The sequence below is a fragment of the Ylistrum balloti genome, unplaced genomic scaffold, assembly GCF_031769215.1.
Source record: "Ylistrum balloti isolate Yb309-2 unplaced genomic scaffold, AGI_CSIRO_Ybal_v1 Utg370076, whole genome shotgun sequence".
In the NCBI taxonomy this organism is placed as follows: Eukaryota; Metazoa; Mollusca; class Bivalvia; order Pectinida; family Pectinidae; genus Ylistrum; species Ylistrum balloti.
This window is the reverse complement of record NW_026782115.1, coordinates 904,019-922,389: the sequence shown is the minus strand read 5'-3', so window position 1 is coordinate 922,389 and position 18,371 is coordinate 904,019. Positions and strand designations below refer to the sequence as shown.

Genomic DNA, 18,371 nt, shown 5'->3' with positions numbered 1-18,371 from the left:
CTTTATTTATAAAATAACATGTTAATAAGAGGCACATTCGTATCACAATCATGATTTAATTTGATAATGAAAAACTACCATATGGTAAACTGTCTTTCTAATTCGTTTTTAGTGTGACTCAACTAAGATGGATCGCTTTGGACGTTCCATGCTGCACGGGAAGGGCTATGACCGATGGTTTGACAAGTCATTCACACTGGTGGTTCTGAACAATGGAAGGGTAAGGACAACTCTGGGACAGTATATGTAGATTTTTATGTCTGTAATCAGACTGTATGTACTGTGTCATCCTCATTCAGATTTTCAACTATCACTTTTACCAGCTTTAACTCTCAGGCGGAATTTGTATATGATGAGGTAGAGTATAGGTTTGTACAGATAAATTAATATAAGTTGTGATTTTGACACCATTCAGCTGGAGACTTCTCTGACAGTACACTGTCCAACCAACTGGATGCTGACCATTTTCAAATATTACTTGAAGTCTACCCAAAAATTCACAGTACGATTAAAATAGTCAAACATAAAATCGTATTAAGAAAGCATATGAATCTGTTGATCTGGCCTCAAAAAAGATAACAGGAGCAGTTATGTCATAATCTCAAATTTTCATGAACATGGTTCTTTTATTTGTCCAATTGATTGATAACTTTAATTATTTTTGTATTGTTAGACAAGGCCATTACCTGTGACCATATCTGTTTGTTCTCAGAGACTTGAAAACAAGAGCAGTTCTATTGTATATGATTGTTTACAGTAGCCTACACTCACATGGATATGGAGTATAAATAGTCATATATACTTATATATATAATTACTATATTTTACAGAGGTTTTCCATGTCACAGATCTATGCTTATTCAGAATGGTTACATACACACCATAACTCATACAGCCTCACCAGTTACTACACACCTATACACATGTACTGATGTGTTCCACACACACACACACACACACACACACACACAGGTAAACGCTTTATACACAAATATCACACATACAAAAAAATTTAACAAATGATTGACACATACACTAATAATCTTATGATTAACAATGAAGCTGTAATATAAATGTTTTAGTAATATTGGAATATGAAATATTTCCTTGGTATTGTCATATTTAGAGTCATATTTAACAGAGATATGAATGAATATAATGAAAGTGTTTTGAAGCCTTGTTTACTGTAGAAAACCTTATAATTTATAGTAGATGTTGCTGCTCTGTCTCATTTCTGTGTCAAGTATAAACAGACCTGTCACTTATTGACAATTTAGCCAGCTTATGTTCAGGTTTAAGAGTATGAACAACATGCTGATATATGTTGGATATATGCGATGAGTAAGTAATATACAATTAGCAGATCACTGGTATATGTTGGCACAACTTGTAATGTGTTGGGGTCATTGAAAAATTTTGTATGCACAAATTTTCATACTTCTGCCAGCATATGGCTCATACGTTCCAAACAGCAAGCATACGTTGTATGTAAGTCATATAATCATTCACACATGCTCACATATAAGATAATGTCTACCAAACCCTACATATATTTTTAACCTACTCGTAACAAATATGAAGTGTGTTGCCAGTGTTTGCATCATATGAACAACAATAGTCTACCTCATACATAGTGCTTAACATTGTTTCGCCAGTGGTCATTTGGTGAAGAATGCAAGAATTTTCTACCATAAGCTGGCCGTACATGGCAAACTGCCATCTCCCCTCATTCATCTCCTCTTTTCCTGTCTCTATGATAGAAGATAACTGGTACAATTTTGAATCTAATGAGGTCATTCTGATATTGGAAGGACAGCTAGAATGTATTCTGGTCTCAACCTTGCCAGATTCTCCATCTCTTATATAACACTGACTACTGACAGTTTTATATACTATTTCCCCTTGTCAATATACCATTATACAGTATACAGTAGCTCTAGGCTTGAAACAAGTTTGGCAAGTTCTGTTGTCATCCAGAACACATCGTAGAGTCATTCTGGATAAGAAATTAATGTTACACATTCCGTGTGTAAAAAATACCGTATATATAAACCAAAAATTTGACAGATCAGCATATTTCAGCAATTTAAAGAATTTTAATTAATTGATTATACGTTTGTGTAAGTTTTACAAATTATCCTTGCTTTGATTTTGATCCCTGATTCTTGAGTTACAGTAAACTTATACATTATTTCTAGCAGAGATATGATGTTAATTCTTAACTTCTTGTTTCCTTTTATAGATTGGTTTCAATGCAGAACATTCCTGGTAAGTTCTTCTGTACAACATCATAGTACAGTGTATTGTAGCCTACATCTCTATACTGTACAGTCAAGTCAGCACTTATTGTCACTCAGTTAGGTAGATTGTAACAACAAGTTATACTGTATACTAAAGTAATATGGTTTCCACATTACTGTTATACCAGTCTTCTAAAAGAAATATTGAAACAGTATTTTAACCAGTTTTTATTCCAACAACTACTACTACTGGTATACCAATGTTCAGTCTCATGTTAGCTCCTCAGACATCGACATGAGAAAATATAATTAGGCAGTAGTCAGTGCCATTGTATTTCAAATGTACCAATCCTTCTTTAATCTGACAAAAATGGTACTGAGTGTACAGATAATAAAACAATGCCTCAGGTCATTGTTGATAATCTTTCTGGTTGCTCACTTGCAATTTTGTTTTTCTTCTTTTGATGAAGTTTTAAAAATTTGTCCTCCAAAGATGTGAAATGAAAAACAAACAGGTCTGAAAATTCTTAAAATAGATACTTGACCTATTTTTGGATTCATTGATTTCCTGTAACAGTTATTGATTGATTTCCTATCTGTGTTAAAGTGATGTTTGTGGTTGGACGATTTACATATATCAGTTTGAAAATACTGTGACAGTATTTCTGATTTGACTGCACAGTATTGTTTGCTACGGAAAACATATATTTCCTGGACTCTGCTGATAATTTATAAGATTCAGGGAAACACAATTTGTTTTCTTGTACCAATATAATATCATTTAAAGACACCTTTACTATGATATACCAAAAGGAATGTCATTTTGTGAGAAGATTGAACTTTTAGTGTGATTGCAATATGTAATTAATTATTTTAAAAAATCATAACTAAGAAATTAAAATATAAACATATTTGTAAATAATGACTAGACTTGATGTTACTTATTATTGTAGAAAATATTTTGTAATAAATAATGCATGGAATAAACAGAAAATATGATAAAAGCAATGTTAATCAATGTTATTGAAATGTGATCCTGATTCAATATCTGCTATGATTTTGTTTTTGTATTTGCTTGTTTACTATAACACACTGATCAGTGTAGTAGATTTCATGTTGTCTGCAGTTACTGTGTGAATTTTGTGTATATTTCACCAAGTTCTGAATACTGTTAGCACATACCTGATTACTTGTCAAAATGATACTGAATCCTCTCAGATATTTTATAGTTCATAATAATCTTCACATGTGATACACATTACTTGCTGCTGGTTAATGAAGTCATTTCAAAATTTTATTGATGAGTTAAGTATCCTTGTACAATTAGCTGGATAAAAGTAACTTATTTACGTAATTAATCAAGAACAAGCTCTATGCTTCATTCATGACATATATACCACACATATATTATAAAACCATATTTTTTATGAAGGATTTTCTTGGTAAATCATCAACTTGGGTGATTGTAATGTAACTTAATATCAGTGTAGTACTTAGATTGGTAAAGTTGTTGGTGACATGATTATATAAGTGATATGTATAATGAACAGTGCTTACTTTCTAGTAATCATAATGCTTACATTGTTTAGAACTTGGTGTCTGAACTCCTACCTTTCAGGATGTATATTCATCACCTATTTCTATAATGTTTAAAACATAGGAATGTGCATGTCTGTTATTGCAATTTTAAACCATTTGGAAATGTTTCTACGCAACAAATTTTGAAACATTTCAAAAGACATGATTTCGTAAAAATTGAAAACCAAAACACATACAGATGTGGAAATCAACGTGTTTTTGTGGACTCTAATGGTTTTGTAGATTAAAACAGCTAATTGATTGTGTTTTATATATGGTACTACCTACTGTTTTGTGAAATCTGTAGAATATGTTGTTTAACATTAACCCTGTAGCTGTTGTTGCTGTCCTATATATTGTGTTAAAGCTCAACATATATTAATGTATGCCTTGTGTCCATACATGTGCTCACATTGTGATGTAAATACCATTATTATCTATGTGTTGCTGCATATTAATGTAAATTTTCTAAAACGGTTCTTGTATGTAATCATACAATACTCACATTGTAAAATGTAGATATTGTGTTTTCAGTGTTATATCACAATGTGGTGTTGTATGCAATTTTAAGTTTGTCTCAAACTTGAAAGAGCTGAGAGTGGTGAAATTCTTAAAAAAAAATGCAGAATCATTAACATGCTTTTTAACAGTATTTATCATGATAATTATGTTACATAAGACTGATAATGTTAACTTTGCTCTAGTATTATTTGGTTTTGGAGGCATTAAGATATTAAACCAAATTTTTACTGTTTTATCTACATGATATGTTCTCTTTGATCATTCTCAGTCTCTAAGTTTACATAAATATAGTGATGTGTTTTTACTTTCTCGGACCTTTCACTTTTTTACTTTGGGTATACATATGTATATCTTGACTTTCTGTGGCCATTCTCACCCTGGCTGTATCAGGTTATACATATGTATATCTTGACTTTCTGTGGCCATCCTCGCCTTGGCTATACCAGGTTATACATATGTATATCTTGACTTTCTGTGGCCATCCTCGCCCTGGCTATACCAGGTTATACATATGTATATCTTGACTTCCTCTGCCTATCCTCAACCTGGCTATACTTGGTTATACATATGTATATCTTGACTTTCTGTGGCCATTCTCACCCTGGCTATACCAGGTATATACTTTCTGTGGCCATCCTCGCCCTGGCTATACCAGGTTATACATATGTATATCTTGACTTCCTCTGCCTATCCTCAACCTGGCTATACTTGGTTATACATATGTATATCTTGACTTTCTGTGGCCATTCTCACCCTGGCTATACCAGGTTATACAAATGTATATCTTGACTTTCTGTGGCCATCCTCGCCCTGGCTATACCAGGTTATACATATGTATATCTTGACTTTCTGTGGCCATTCTCACCTTGGCTATACCAGGTTATACATATGTATATCTTGGCTTTCTGTGGCCATTCTCACCCTGGCTATATCAGGTTATACATATGTATATCTTGACTTTCTGTGGCCATCCTCACCCTGGCTATATCAGGTTATACATATGTATATCTTGACTTCCTCTGCCTATCCTCAACCTGGCTATACTTGGTTATACATATGTATATCTTGACGTTCTGTGGCCATCCTCACCCTGGCTATATCAGGTTATACATATGTATATCTTGACGTTCTGTGGCCATCCTCACCCTGGCTATATCAGGTTATACATATGTATATCTTGACTTCCTATGCCTATCCTCACCCTGGCTATACTTGGTTATACATATGTATATCTTGACGTTCTGTGGCCATCCTCACCCTGGCTATACCAGGTTATACATATGTATATCTTGACTTTCTGTGGCCATTCTCACCTTGGCTATACTAAGTTATACATAATGTATATCTTGACTTTCTGTGGCCATTCTCACCCTGGCTGTATCAGTATATTGGTATGCCAATTTACATATTATGACAAATTATTACTTTCTTAGAAAGTCTTAATGGTTAGGTATGCCAGGATACAATTTCTAGTCTTTTAGTACACAAATGTACTTATTTTTCTCAGACCATTTTCTGTCTTTGAGTACCAGGTATATATTTGTAAACTGGGTCATATATCCAGTTTCTCTGACCATTCTCAATTTCCAAATTTCCAGACACATTGTTTACATGTGTTACATTATCAGTGTCTGATTCTTGCTTTATGTTATAAGTGATATCTGCATTTAGATTGCACCATGATACAATACTTGCCAACATCTGTCTGAATTGCCTCATCCTACTTTACCTCCATGTTGTGCTGCTGCATGGCTTGGAAATTCTCTTTGTTGTTTCTAAGATTTTCAGTGATCGTGGATTTTATTTTATTATTATTTTTTTAAACTATTTTTTTTTCCTTTTTGATATCTCTTCACTACATTAAAAATGAACAGTATGGCAAGTGTGGTTAATCACTATACCAAATGATATTATTATCTTTCATTTTAGAATAATAAGTAGTCAACATACTTCCAATCTATTCTTCTAGTATTTTATCATTATTATGGTGTTCATAGTATTTGTTAATGTATTATTCTATAGCTAATCGTGGACCAAAACCATAAATAACATCTCGTCAGTTTGTGTATCAGATAAAGTAATATTCTCACTTACCTACATTAAGTGAATGTGGATTCTCTACATTTCATTTTTACTGCTTGTCATGTTTACACTAAACCACACATATGTCAGAACCTAATTTACTTAACGTAAAAATTAATCAAGGCTAAAATTAAATCAAGGTGTGAAATATGATGTCTACATATATGGTATTCCCTTAAACAAAAAAGATGTTTTATTATGTCATATTCGAAGATTTCTTGTGCATTTCTCTTAATTTGAGTAAAAAGAGCATGTTTGGAATCTGCATGTCTTAAAATGGAAATGAAAAAAAAAATTGAATCGTTTTGATCAGTGATCAGCTTGTTGGAATAATGTTTTCAAATAGATTCTGTATAATAAATTAAAACAGTATAGTACAATAATTTGTGATGAACCAGGTCAAGATGATATTTACATAAAAAAAAAGATGATATTTCATCAAGCAATCAAATTATTAGTACTTATAAATAGTTTGTATCTCTATTTGCATTTTACATGACTATTGCATGACAAAATCAAGTCCCAAATAATGTAAATTTGATGATAATTGACGCAATTGAATTAACAAGTGTAAGGTACACTCTGCTATGATAATTGTGAATCAGTCTTCAGTCATAAATATGAATCTCAAAATTATGAAATGAGCCTAATAGCCATGGATTAAAATCAAACCTGTTACAGAGGATATATGTTCTTGTAGCATATCTTATGTATAAACAGCTAGAATAAAATATATTTAGGTGGCTGGTAAGTGGCTAGTGTTGACATAGCAAGGGTATGATTGGTGTGGCCAGACTGATGTGGAGATCTCTTGATTACTACAGGGCTGATGCACCCATCATGGCCCATCTATGGGAGTATGCCACTATTGAGGACAAGTTCAAGTTTGGGTATGCCATGTATCGCACTGCCACACCTGTTCTTGTATAACTTTGTTTTTGCTACTTCATCTTGTTTGTCCTACTCATGGTATTTAGCATCATCAACATCTGCCTTGATAATTCACTGGACCCAGTATGTTTTCTTGTAAATTTATAAAGAAAATTTTTGTACAATTTTACAAGTTTGTAAAAGTTTGATTTCAAAGTTTCCTTACAATTAATTTATGATTTAAAAAAAGATTAATTTTCATATATGCTTTACTTACACATTCAATAGTTATATATTCTTAGGAAATATTCTGTAAAGAGATGTTGACTTTAAAAATCCAAGTGAAATATCTCGACACAGATGTTGAAGGTTGCTTAAAGTTGTACACCACCTACTAGTTATACTAACCCTGACTGGGTACATAACACAGAATGGAACTAGAAACCTTTGTAGGCTGTGTCCATTTGTGTTTAGGTGACTAATACTTAGCTAACAGCTTGTCCAATAGAAATATGGTGTTAAACAGGTTATCTGATGATACATAAAGTAGTAGTATTGTCATACTCTTCTGCCTTTATTTCAAGCTTAAACTTTCATTCAGAAATCCTGTTGCTTGATGATTTATGCCCTAGGAAGATCTCTCTTATCTCTGATGGAAGTGTCCCTACCCTGTCATATCGGATCTTCGATGTCCATATTAGATCCGAGATTGAGAATCAGATTATCAATCGGTTATATGTAGAAACACCATTGTCATTGGAACAGCTGTGAGCTTTTCCTTCCCATAGCATTTTGTTCCAGTCATCTGATTTTGTTGTTGTCACTGCATGTACTAATACATGAATTAACATGTTTTTATTGTAGCTTGGCAAAATCATGGCCTGAGTTTTGTAATGATGTAGTTTGATGCTAGACATACTGTACAAAATCATGTTCTATCTGTACCCTCATGTAACTGTATATACACAACAGGGCCGACGCGCCGGTCATGGGCCATCTCTGGGAAGTATCAACGGCAGACGATCGCACTCTTGGGTAATACATGAAACCTGACCAGTAATGTCCTCACTAACACCAGATAGATGGACATTGTTAAGTGGTGGTTGGAAGGGGGAGATTCCAGTGGCAGTGGGAAGGGGGAGCCAGTGGCTTGTTGGTGTTGGGTGAGGGCCACAAGAGGTTTGAATGGTGGTTGTGAGGGATTCCAGTGGCTGGGCAATAGTTGGAGGGGGTACCCATTGGCATTGTTGTGGAGGGGAGGTGGCAGCCATTTGCTTGTTGGTAGTGGGAAAGTGGCCTCATGTGGCTTGGTGGGCAAAATTTGAGTAGGTATTGAGAAATAAACTGGTTCCAGATATAATGTCCTATCAATCTTATTGTGATATTATTGTATTTAAAGTTTTTGAGGCCCACACTAAGGTACGGTGAGATGGGGCCAAAGTTATCAAATAACTCCTTCAATATGTACATTTTAACTTTTTTTATGGGCATGTCTTTAGATGGAGGGCTGTTAAAATTGCCTGTCTTTTGTTACCCATCAATCCTAAAAATGTTACTGCTGTTTCTTGAGAAATACTTTGGTCTGGAAATGTGCAAGTTATGTTTTGAGTTTGATGAAGAGATGAATTAGCCAACATGCAGCCATCTTTGATTTCGACAGTTAAAGCTTGTAATAATTATTCCTTGAGAAATGAAGGAAGGCTTCTCTTGTCCCCTTGTTTTGTTTGATAATGTTAGCACGTAAACTGATTTAGGATAAGCAAAGCAAAGGAATAAAGTTGAAAGGAAAGGTTTGAAAGTTGAAAGAGTCAAGATTATATGAATAGCAGTACTAACGCTGTACTAATGGTTAGATAATAATAATTGTGCTGTTTTTTCCTCACTATTAAAGTTTGAATTTCACTGATTCTGCTTCCCTGACGAAATAAGCCCCCAGGAACTGCCACAATGTTGTTCTGATATGAATATGGGAAAATATAATTCTGAGCAGGGTTGGATTCTGATGGAAGAGATTGATACAATCGTCCATGATACTTCATCGCAGTCCTGTAGGTAGTAGTACCTTTTATTGTTGCGGTTATGTTCAATTCCGTAATTTATCATCCGGTTATAGAAGAATCACTTGTTTGAAAATATTCCATACCTACTGGAAAATGCATGCTGCACCAGTTGGAGATTTGGCTACTTTTTTCATCCTATAACAGACCTGTCTCATACTGACAGAATCACTGAGTTTTGACTTTTCCAAAATGACATAGTAACAAAAAAACTTGTTTTCTTCCTGTTGGTCTAATATTTGTAACTTGTTTTACATTGTTTTTTCATTAAAGATGAGTGAACTGTCATTTATTTTTTAGAAACAATCAGCCAAAATAAATGTTTGCTTTCAAACTGGTAGTTACATTACATAATCCAATTATCCTGAACTAATCATTATTGGCTTTTAAAATGTTTTAGTCAAATATACAGATTATGTCAGAAATTACCACATTTGTTAAATTCTGTTCATATTTAAAGTTATCTGCAGTGAAAATCATCATAGGAGTATCTAGAGGAAAATGTTACTAGCTACACCGAGAATATTTAAGTCAGTTATGGATTTCATGGATTTCACATGTATTCACTGAAGGCTAGAACTTAAATTACCTGTTACAAGCTAGCAATGGTAGATTCACAAACGTTAGTGATAATTTTAAGAAGTCCTGGATAAATTATATTGTGTATAGATTTCTTTGGTAAGGGACATTATTATCACACAAAGCCATTATATCTTCTCAGATATTTAGCTGATACTAAACTAATGCAGTTGTATTTTCCAAGATTTAGTATTTGATATCCTTCATAGTTAGCAACAGTACTGTAAGATACCTGAGTGACACTTCTACCTGTTGTCCTCTCATATTTGTCCCATCATTCATACTAGTATGTCCTTGGCGAGGGTTTTGATTATTTTAAGATCTCATCTCTCCCCCTCCATTTTGAGCCATGATTTTAGGCATTATAAAGAATTTTAGTTTTGTTTTTGTTTTTTCTGCATCTGGTAGCATATTATAATTGCTGTAATTGACTAGTGCTAGTTCAGTTTAGTAAAGTTTGAGTTTGGGAAATTTTGCCCGTTTAGGTTCTGGGAGCTCATGGATGAAATGATATTAGTGAACCTCATATTTATTTCATAAATCATATCAATACATATAGTGATATAACGTATCAGATGTAATGGTGTATACTTTACACTTATAATAAATAACATTGCTTTTTATCTGCTATAACTACTCACAGAGATATGTATTTTGATATAATAAACAGCATATCTATATCACAAAGTTATTGATTTAGAATGTTGAAGGATAAAAATTATCATTTAATTAGATTTAACAAATTCAGAATTTTGATTTATTATTTACGCATTTGGACATTTTGTCCGAAATATGTTTCAATTCCTGAAAATAGAAAAGATTTCGGTGATTCTGAATTTGAATATATCCTCTAATGCCAGTTTCTGCTACTGGAAGAAAATTTATGCAACTATGAGAATTTTACTAGACCAATTAAAGCAAAGATTAAACTACAAAATTCTTTTATTCAAGGTAAAATAAATGTATTGCTATAGAGCATATGTCAGATGTGATAATGGATGATAAATGTTTGACAGATACAAAGAAGATGGCCACACAAAGGGAGAACCTGAGATGACACCACCCAACCCTATCCGTTTAGAATGGGAACTTCCCAAACCCGTATGTATACTCAAACAGATTCAATAATTCAAAAATTAAGAAAAAAAAGAAAATTGTTTAAAGATTCGATTCTGGAAAGCACAAAAATTAATGCAAATATGTAATTATATTTTAATAATTGTACCTACATGTAAATTATTTGAAAATTTAAAATACTGAAGTTATTTGTTTGAATTTAGATAATAATAATTCTAATTCTTTATTTGTATGCTTATGTTGTAGTGTATTGCTGTGATAGAGAACAGTCTAGAAGTGGCGAGGCAGCTTCTTAATGATGTAGATCTGCACATCATCATGCATAACTCATATGGCAAAGGATTTATGAAGACTTGTAAAGTTAGTCCTGATGCCTACCTTCAGCTAGCTCTCCAACTGGCTTACTACAGGGTATGCCTTGTACTTTACATAATTATGATGCATTCACATGTCTGTTTGACTGAAGTTTTCCTCGGTAATGCTGTTATCTGTCTCAACCAGTTCTTATTGTACATAATATGTATGGACTGTACAATGGTATTTCATGTTTGTGATATTTATTTCTGATTTTTATATCGAAAGTTATGACAGCTTGATGACATCCTTATATACTGTAATGTAGAGTAATGCTTTGTAAAATTTCCCAATCTGTTCTCACTGGATGTTGTACACATATTTAGTGCCTTAGATTGTCAGGACTTTCCCTATTGTGAAAGATATAAGATATTTTTTACATGAGAACAGATATTAATGAAGAAATGGTATTTGTTGGAAGGTTCACCAGATGCATTTCACATTGATCCGTGATGTGTGTATATGTTAGAGTGTCACATTTCTAGAGTTTTTACTACAATTGCTCTTCTTGTTTAAGGTCTATGTTTGTAACAGCTCTTTTTTGGTATCATACTAGTGAAATGCTACACACATCAGTAATACCTAATGTTAACTGTATTATAACCCATTCTGCATAGAATGATTCACTGACAGTTTTTGGTATTTCTTTATATAACAGAATGCCAAGAAGTTCTGCCTGACCTACGAGTCCAGCATGACCAGACTTTTTAAAGAAGGACGTACTGAGACTGTCCGATCATGTACCAATGAGTCTTGTGCATTTGTCCGATCTATGGATGATTCAGGAAAAACCGTAAGTCTATCGTTGTGTGAAAGCAAATCAGAGTATTTTACCAGAAAATATCTCTTAAGTCAAAAAGGTTGTCATAGATACTGGTTATGGTTTGAAAATCATTATGATGAATGCGTTAATTTTTCCAGCTTTACATTTTACCATATTGACATGTGTAACAGAATAGTGAGAGAAAAGGACATTGAGCAGATGTTTGTATTTTAGTGTTTTGTAGACAGCAGATCTAGAGCTGAAGCAGAATAGTTGTCTTGTCGTATTCTTTGTATAAAGAAAAAAAAAGACTTCTTACCATACGTCAAATAAGTGATCCCAAAGCGTGTGTATCTCTGGCCATCTATCAACATTGTGTTCTGTTTACTAGCATGATTTTTAATGGATCAATTACAAATCAATATCTTGATGAACTTTTGCTTGAATAGAAGAAGAGAAAACTCCATTTTTTCAACAAAAAAAAGTTCATACAAAAATTGAATTGCTTGTTTGAAGTTGCTTTTCAGGTTGGAAAAATCAATGTCATGGTTACTGTTATTTTGAATTTAAAGTTTTAAAAAGTTATCTTGATGTCTTAGGATAATTAATCTGAATAAGTTATGTTTAGCAACTTTCTTGTCATATGGACTTGACTTTGAATTGCTGTTCAGTTCACAAGATCATAATGAGTAAATCTTTGATATCTTTACCAACTTTTAATAATCTGGTAAGTTTTCCAGTTTAAATTTAGTGAATTTTGACTGAAATTCTGCATTTCATAATTACAATGATGTAACTTGTTTCCAGGACGCTGAGCGAGTAAAGCTGATGAAAGCTGCAGCAGAAGTGCACCAGAAGGGCTACAGGGATGCCATGACTGGCAAAGGCATTGATCGTCACCTCTTCTGCATGTATGTAGTGTCCAAATATCTGGGCACTGACTCACCCTTCCTGTCAGAGGTGCTCAGTGAACCATGGAGATTATCAACCAGTCAGGTAATTCAAAAGGCCAACATAGATGTAAAGTGATCTGATTAAAATTTTGTCTCAATTTGCACCTTCAGTTTCATAAACTTTATGAACAAATCTTTTCTACATCACATAGCGTTAGTTTACGGAAGGGGCATGCAGATCAATGCTTAATAATTAGGTGATAGAACAAAGCAAATGCCAGTTTTGCGAGGAACCATATTGTTCCTTATGCATCGTGGGATTCTGAATACATCAACTGCTGAAATTCTTGACCCAAACTTCACAGTTATTGCCTCAACCACACACAGTAACTGATTTGATCACTTCTGGAAACACATACTAAACCTGTACACCTTTAGGGACTAAACCTGGACACCATTAGGGACTAAACCTGGACACCTTTAAGGACACCATTAGGGACTAAACCTGGACACCTTTAAGGACACCATTAGGGACTAAACCTGATACACAAACTAAACCTGTACACCTTTAGGGACTAAACCTGTACACCTTTAGGGACTAAACCTGGACACCTTTAAGGACACCATTAGGGACTAAACCTGTACACCATTAGGGACTAAACCTGAACACCAATAGGGACTAAACCTGTACACCAATAGGGACTAAACCTGAACACCAATAGGGACTAAACCTGAACACCAATAGGGACTAAACCATTAGGGACTAAACCTGTACACCATTAGGGACTAAACCTGTACACCTAAACCTGTACACCTTTAGGGACTAAACTTGTACACATTTAGGGACTAAACCTAGGCACCTTAAAGGACTTGAACTGGACACTAATAGAGATTATTGTTAATGTTATACCCTCAGTCAGATCTTAGGGAATGATACACAAACTAAACCTGTACACCTTTAGGGACTAAACCTGTACACATTTAGGGACTAAACCTAGACACCTTAAAGGACTTGAACTGGACACTAATAGAGATTATTGTTAATGTTATACCCTCAGTCAGATCTTAGGGAATGATACACAAACTAAACCTGTACACCTTTAGGGACTAAACTTGTACACATTTAGGGACTAAACCTAGGCACCTTAAAGGACTTGAACTGGACACCTTTAAGGACACCATTATTGACTAATGTTATACCCTCAGGACAATCAGATCTTAGGGAATGATACACAAACTAAACCTGTACACCTTTAGGGACTAAACTTGTACACATTTAGGGACTAAACCTAGGCACCTTAAAGGACTTGAACTGGACACTAATAGAGATTATTGTTAATGTTATACCCTCAGTCAGATCTTAGGGATTGATACACTATCAAGAACAACAAAACTTTAGTACAAGAAATATTCATACAAGGTGAAGAAGGTGATACTGTGAACCAAACAAACATGATGGTGATTGAAAGGAAAAGATGTGATATCTGTTTCTGAAATTTGTATGTTTATACATGATAAAGTTTAATGTTTCATGTTGTAGAAATTAATGCTGATTGATCTCTTTATAGTATTAACAGTTCACCTGTCTGACCAAAGCTGATTCTTTCTACTATCAGGAAAATTTCAATAAGTCTTTTTAATAATTTACAGACACCACACCAGCAGACCAACAAATTGGACTTGGTGAAGCATCCAGAACACATATCAGCAGGAGGAGGTTTTGGTCCAGTGGCTGATGATGGATATGGGGTGTCCTATATTGTTGCAGGAGAGGATGTGATCTTTTTCCATGTATCGTGTAAAGTGTCCTGCCTCACCACTGTAAGTACACCTCAAAGCTAATGTTAAGAGGTGGTTATGTATCATAAGGCTGTTGTAGTAAAATACCTGTTTTATTGACAAAAACACAAGTGTAACATTACAGGATGATTCTCCACTGACATCTAAACATACTTTTACCTAACATACACATAGTTCTTTCCTTTCTTCAACATTTAGAATTACCTAATCATGCTGCTATATTTGATGTCATTTTCACGCTCAACAGATTGTTAAGTCATTGTACTTCATTAACCTCTGATGAACTATTTATCCGAAAGTTCAAACCCCACATCCCTTCCCTCTAAAGAAACAAATAGAAAGAACAAAATCTATGGGTGATGGCAGCAGTAGCAAAGGCAAGTTTATTCAAACAATATAGAACTTCTTGAATTATAATCAGACATCCAGGTAGTCCCTGTTTGAAAAATTCAGATTTAATTCCCCTGTGGGGTTGGAATTTTACTGAAATAGCCCATACCTTATTGTTAAAGAGTTAATTTATGGCTGTGAAATCCCAATAAATATTGAGAGTGGTAAGTTCTTTTAATACTTACATACGTACATCAATAAAGAAAATGTAATCTTACTTTACAAGTTATGATATGTATATTTACTTTTATGACAATAAGCCCATGTCTGGTAACAAACACACCTACATAATAATACTGGAAAAATTATCAACCAATCATTGTCCAGTAATAAGCCCACTTTGTGCCAAAGGTTATTATTTGAACCCGTGGCTTATTGTTAGATAAGTACAGTATATTATTATTGAACTTGACAAATCGTTACATGTTATTTAATTCACAAATGATTCTACAACATAACTATCATTTAATTGATACTAAGCTGCCAGGTTTTCTTTTTAACGTATAATCTCTTTAGAAACTTATAGACAAAAAAACTTTTAAAAATAGAAACTTATAGACAAAATTTTTTTTTTTAAATCTCCATTTCATTTACTTTCAGGACTCCAAGAAATTTGGAAACAGCATCAATCAGGCTATGCAAGATATCAAGAATATGTTTACCAACTCTCGGTGATGTTAGTTTGTATTTAGCTAAACTCTTAATATAAGATCAGTTCCAACTACATATCCCTCCAGCCAACCAGTGACCTGTGGAATCTTGCCTGTCAGATAAAGACATTCATTGGAATATAGAACACACTGAACCTTCACTGATCTGGCTCTCTGGTCAACATAGAAGCTCTCTCATTAGAGGATAGATTTTATCATTTTGATTTTCAAAAATATATTCCAAGATCAACGGGGCCTGACCAAATGTTTTTTTTTTTTTTTTTTGTGTTTTTTAACTTTAACAGAATTGTTTAACCAAGGTTTTACCAGAGTGATATAAAACAAAGATTTAAAGTACATTAAAAGGATTCCATTAATGTATTGTGTTTGCTGTATTGTGTGATATTTGACTTAAGTGCATTCTGAAATATATATACTTTAAAGTTACTGTCGCATTTTTTTATAGCTCGTTACTTTACACAATAACTTGCATCAGGACTGGTACATGTTTTGGTTAAACAATAATCGTAGATATTTCTCACATAGTTTGTACATTTGTATGTATGTTGATGTTTGAGTGCATTTACTGTAAATAGTGTTTGTTAGAACTCATATATGTTTGTTTGGTTTACACAAAGACCATTATATGTGGAGTTCACTATCTTACACATCTAGACCAAATCGCTAAAACATTGTATGTTTTTCACAGATTACAAGTTACATCCAGGACCAAAGTGAAGATTTTTTCCCCCATAGGAATAAAATTTTTAAAATTTTTGACCCTTTTCCTTTTGTGCACTGCTTTAAGATTATATTTATTTTTCGATGTGTAAGTTATTGAAATTTTTATCACCACTGGCATGTTTGAAAGCATTTTAGGAAAAAGCACAACTGTAAGAATACCACAAATATATGTATACAAGATGTAAATGAAAACTTGACATGCTTTTAATACTCTATTCACTGTAATCAGTGACCCTCTACTTAGCTTGGTAACTTTTTCCCCTTTTTTCATCAATTGTAAAAGCATTTAAATAGAACTTTCCAAAACACTCTGATCAACACTGATTGATGAAAACTACCATTAGTCCAGATTTGTATTATACAATGGCATGTTTTAGTAAAACAGGGCATCCTGTTTATTTTTTTCTTATTATTTGTTTAAAAATCTGTGATAATTTCATTTGGTGAAATATGCTGCCTGCAAATATGCTGAAAATAATGTGACACTAATTTATATGAAAAAAAATCCCTATTCATGATAGTTATTCTCTAACACTTAATATCATTCCCAAGATCTGACAAGGTTAATGTCAATGTTTTTGCATTTGTCTGATAGTAATGTGTAATGTGGCAGGAACATTAACGTGCCCTGGATGTTTATTAACGTGACCACAACACTAGCTTGTATGCCAAACACGAGTACCAGGTATGTTTGAAATTTTGTTGACTGATTTTCTACTGCTATAAAAGATTTTATCAAAACTGCTTTTTTTTTTTATAAATAGAAGTCTCTAAAGAAATTAGGAAGTATTTTGGACGGATCATTACACTGAATGCAATGATACAAATATAATGTATGTATTATAAAAGGACTGTATTCCTAGATGCAAATACTCATGATTTGGTAAACATGCACTAACACTATACTACCTTTCATTATATATTCATTATCGTCTTAGAGAAATGCCATTTTAATACAGACTAATTTGAATAATTTGTGTTATATTATCTTTGATATAGTTTTCTTTTTCATCATTGTTTGGGAATGTTTTGTTTTCTACCACATCAGTAGAGGTTGGGGATGGTTAGAATGGATTGATAAGCCGTAAATGTAGCCCAGTATTAGGACTGTTAAAAACATTTAATATTTAATTTAAACTTAATATGGAAAAAAGACTATTTTTTTTTTACAGTTTTCAACATTTCTTTTTCCCCGCTTTTTTTGGTATGAAAATGGAATAACATTGGTAATGTGGTAGAACCATTTGTTACTGCTGTTGTCTTTACATTGAGTTTTCTGGTCATGGTTTTTGGTTATACATGTTTGTTTTTGTTGATATTTTCAATCTGCTGATATTATCACCACAAATACCTGGACAGTGATTGAGAAACTGTGATAAAACATCAGAAAAAAAATGGCGAGGGCTGAGATATAATTAAAAAAGATGTTAGAGTAAATTCTTGTAGAGAAATTTACGCTGGAAACATCTTAGGCATACAACTCATTTCTTTTGAATTAAATTATGTCGGAAGAGATATTTAGAATGTAGAAGGCTGAAACATTGGTTTACATTCATGGAAATACATTGTAGCAAAGAAAATCTGTATAAATATATCTGTTAACAGCATCATTGGTCAGTTTATACCCATGTTAAACAATGTATTACATAAAGATTTCTCTGGGAATAGATATATGTCATTCCAAAACATTATAAACATTAAAACAAAGAAGTTCAAGCAACTGCTCTCTTACTGATACACCAGCTTCATGTAGTGTACGGATATATGGTGTG

General features: G+C 33.3%; 1 protein-coding gene across 1 annotated transcript in view; it reads left to right on the top strand.

Moving 5' to 3' along the window:
- Positions 1 to 17,212, top strand: part of LOC132549698 (carnitine O-palmitoyltransferase 1, liver isoform-like) — a 33,447-nt gene extending 16,235 nt beyond the window's left edge. Inside the window, exons 12-21 of the mRNA XM_060213651.1 lie at positions 113 to 220; positions 2,243 to 2,268; positions 7,247 to 7,312; positions 8,265 to 8,327; positions 10,945 to 11,029; positions 11,252 to 11,416; positions 12,018 to 12,152; positions 12,930 to 13,118; positions 14,666 to 14,836; positions 15,806 to 17,212. Coding sequence (XP_060069634.1) covers positions 113 to 220; positions 2,243 to 2,268; positions 7,247 to 7,312; positions 8,265 to 8,327; positions 10,945 to 11,029; positions 11,252 to 11,416; positions 12,018 to 12,152; positions 12,930 to 13,118; positions 14,666 to 14,836; positions 15,806 to 15,880 — 1,083 coding nt within the window. The 3' untranslated portion in view covers positions 15,881 to 17,212. The remainder of the gene's footprint in view (positions 1 to 112; positions 221 to 2,242; positions 2,269 to 7,246; positions 7,313 to 8,264; positions 8,328 to 10,944; positions 11,030 to 11,251; positions 11,417 to 12,017; positions 12,153 to 12,929; positions 13,119 to 14,665; positions 14,837 to 15,805) is intronic.
- Positions 17,213 to 18,371: the final 1,159 nt, after the last annotated feature.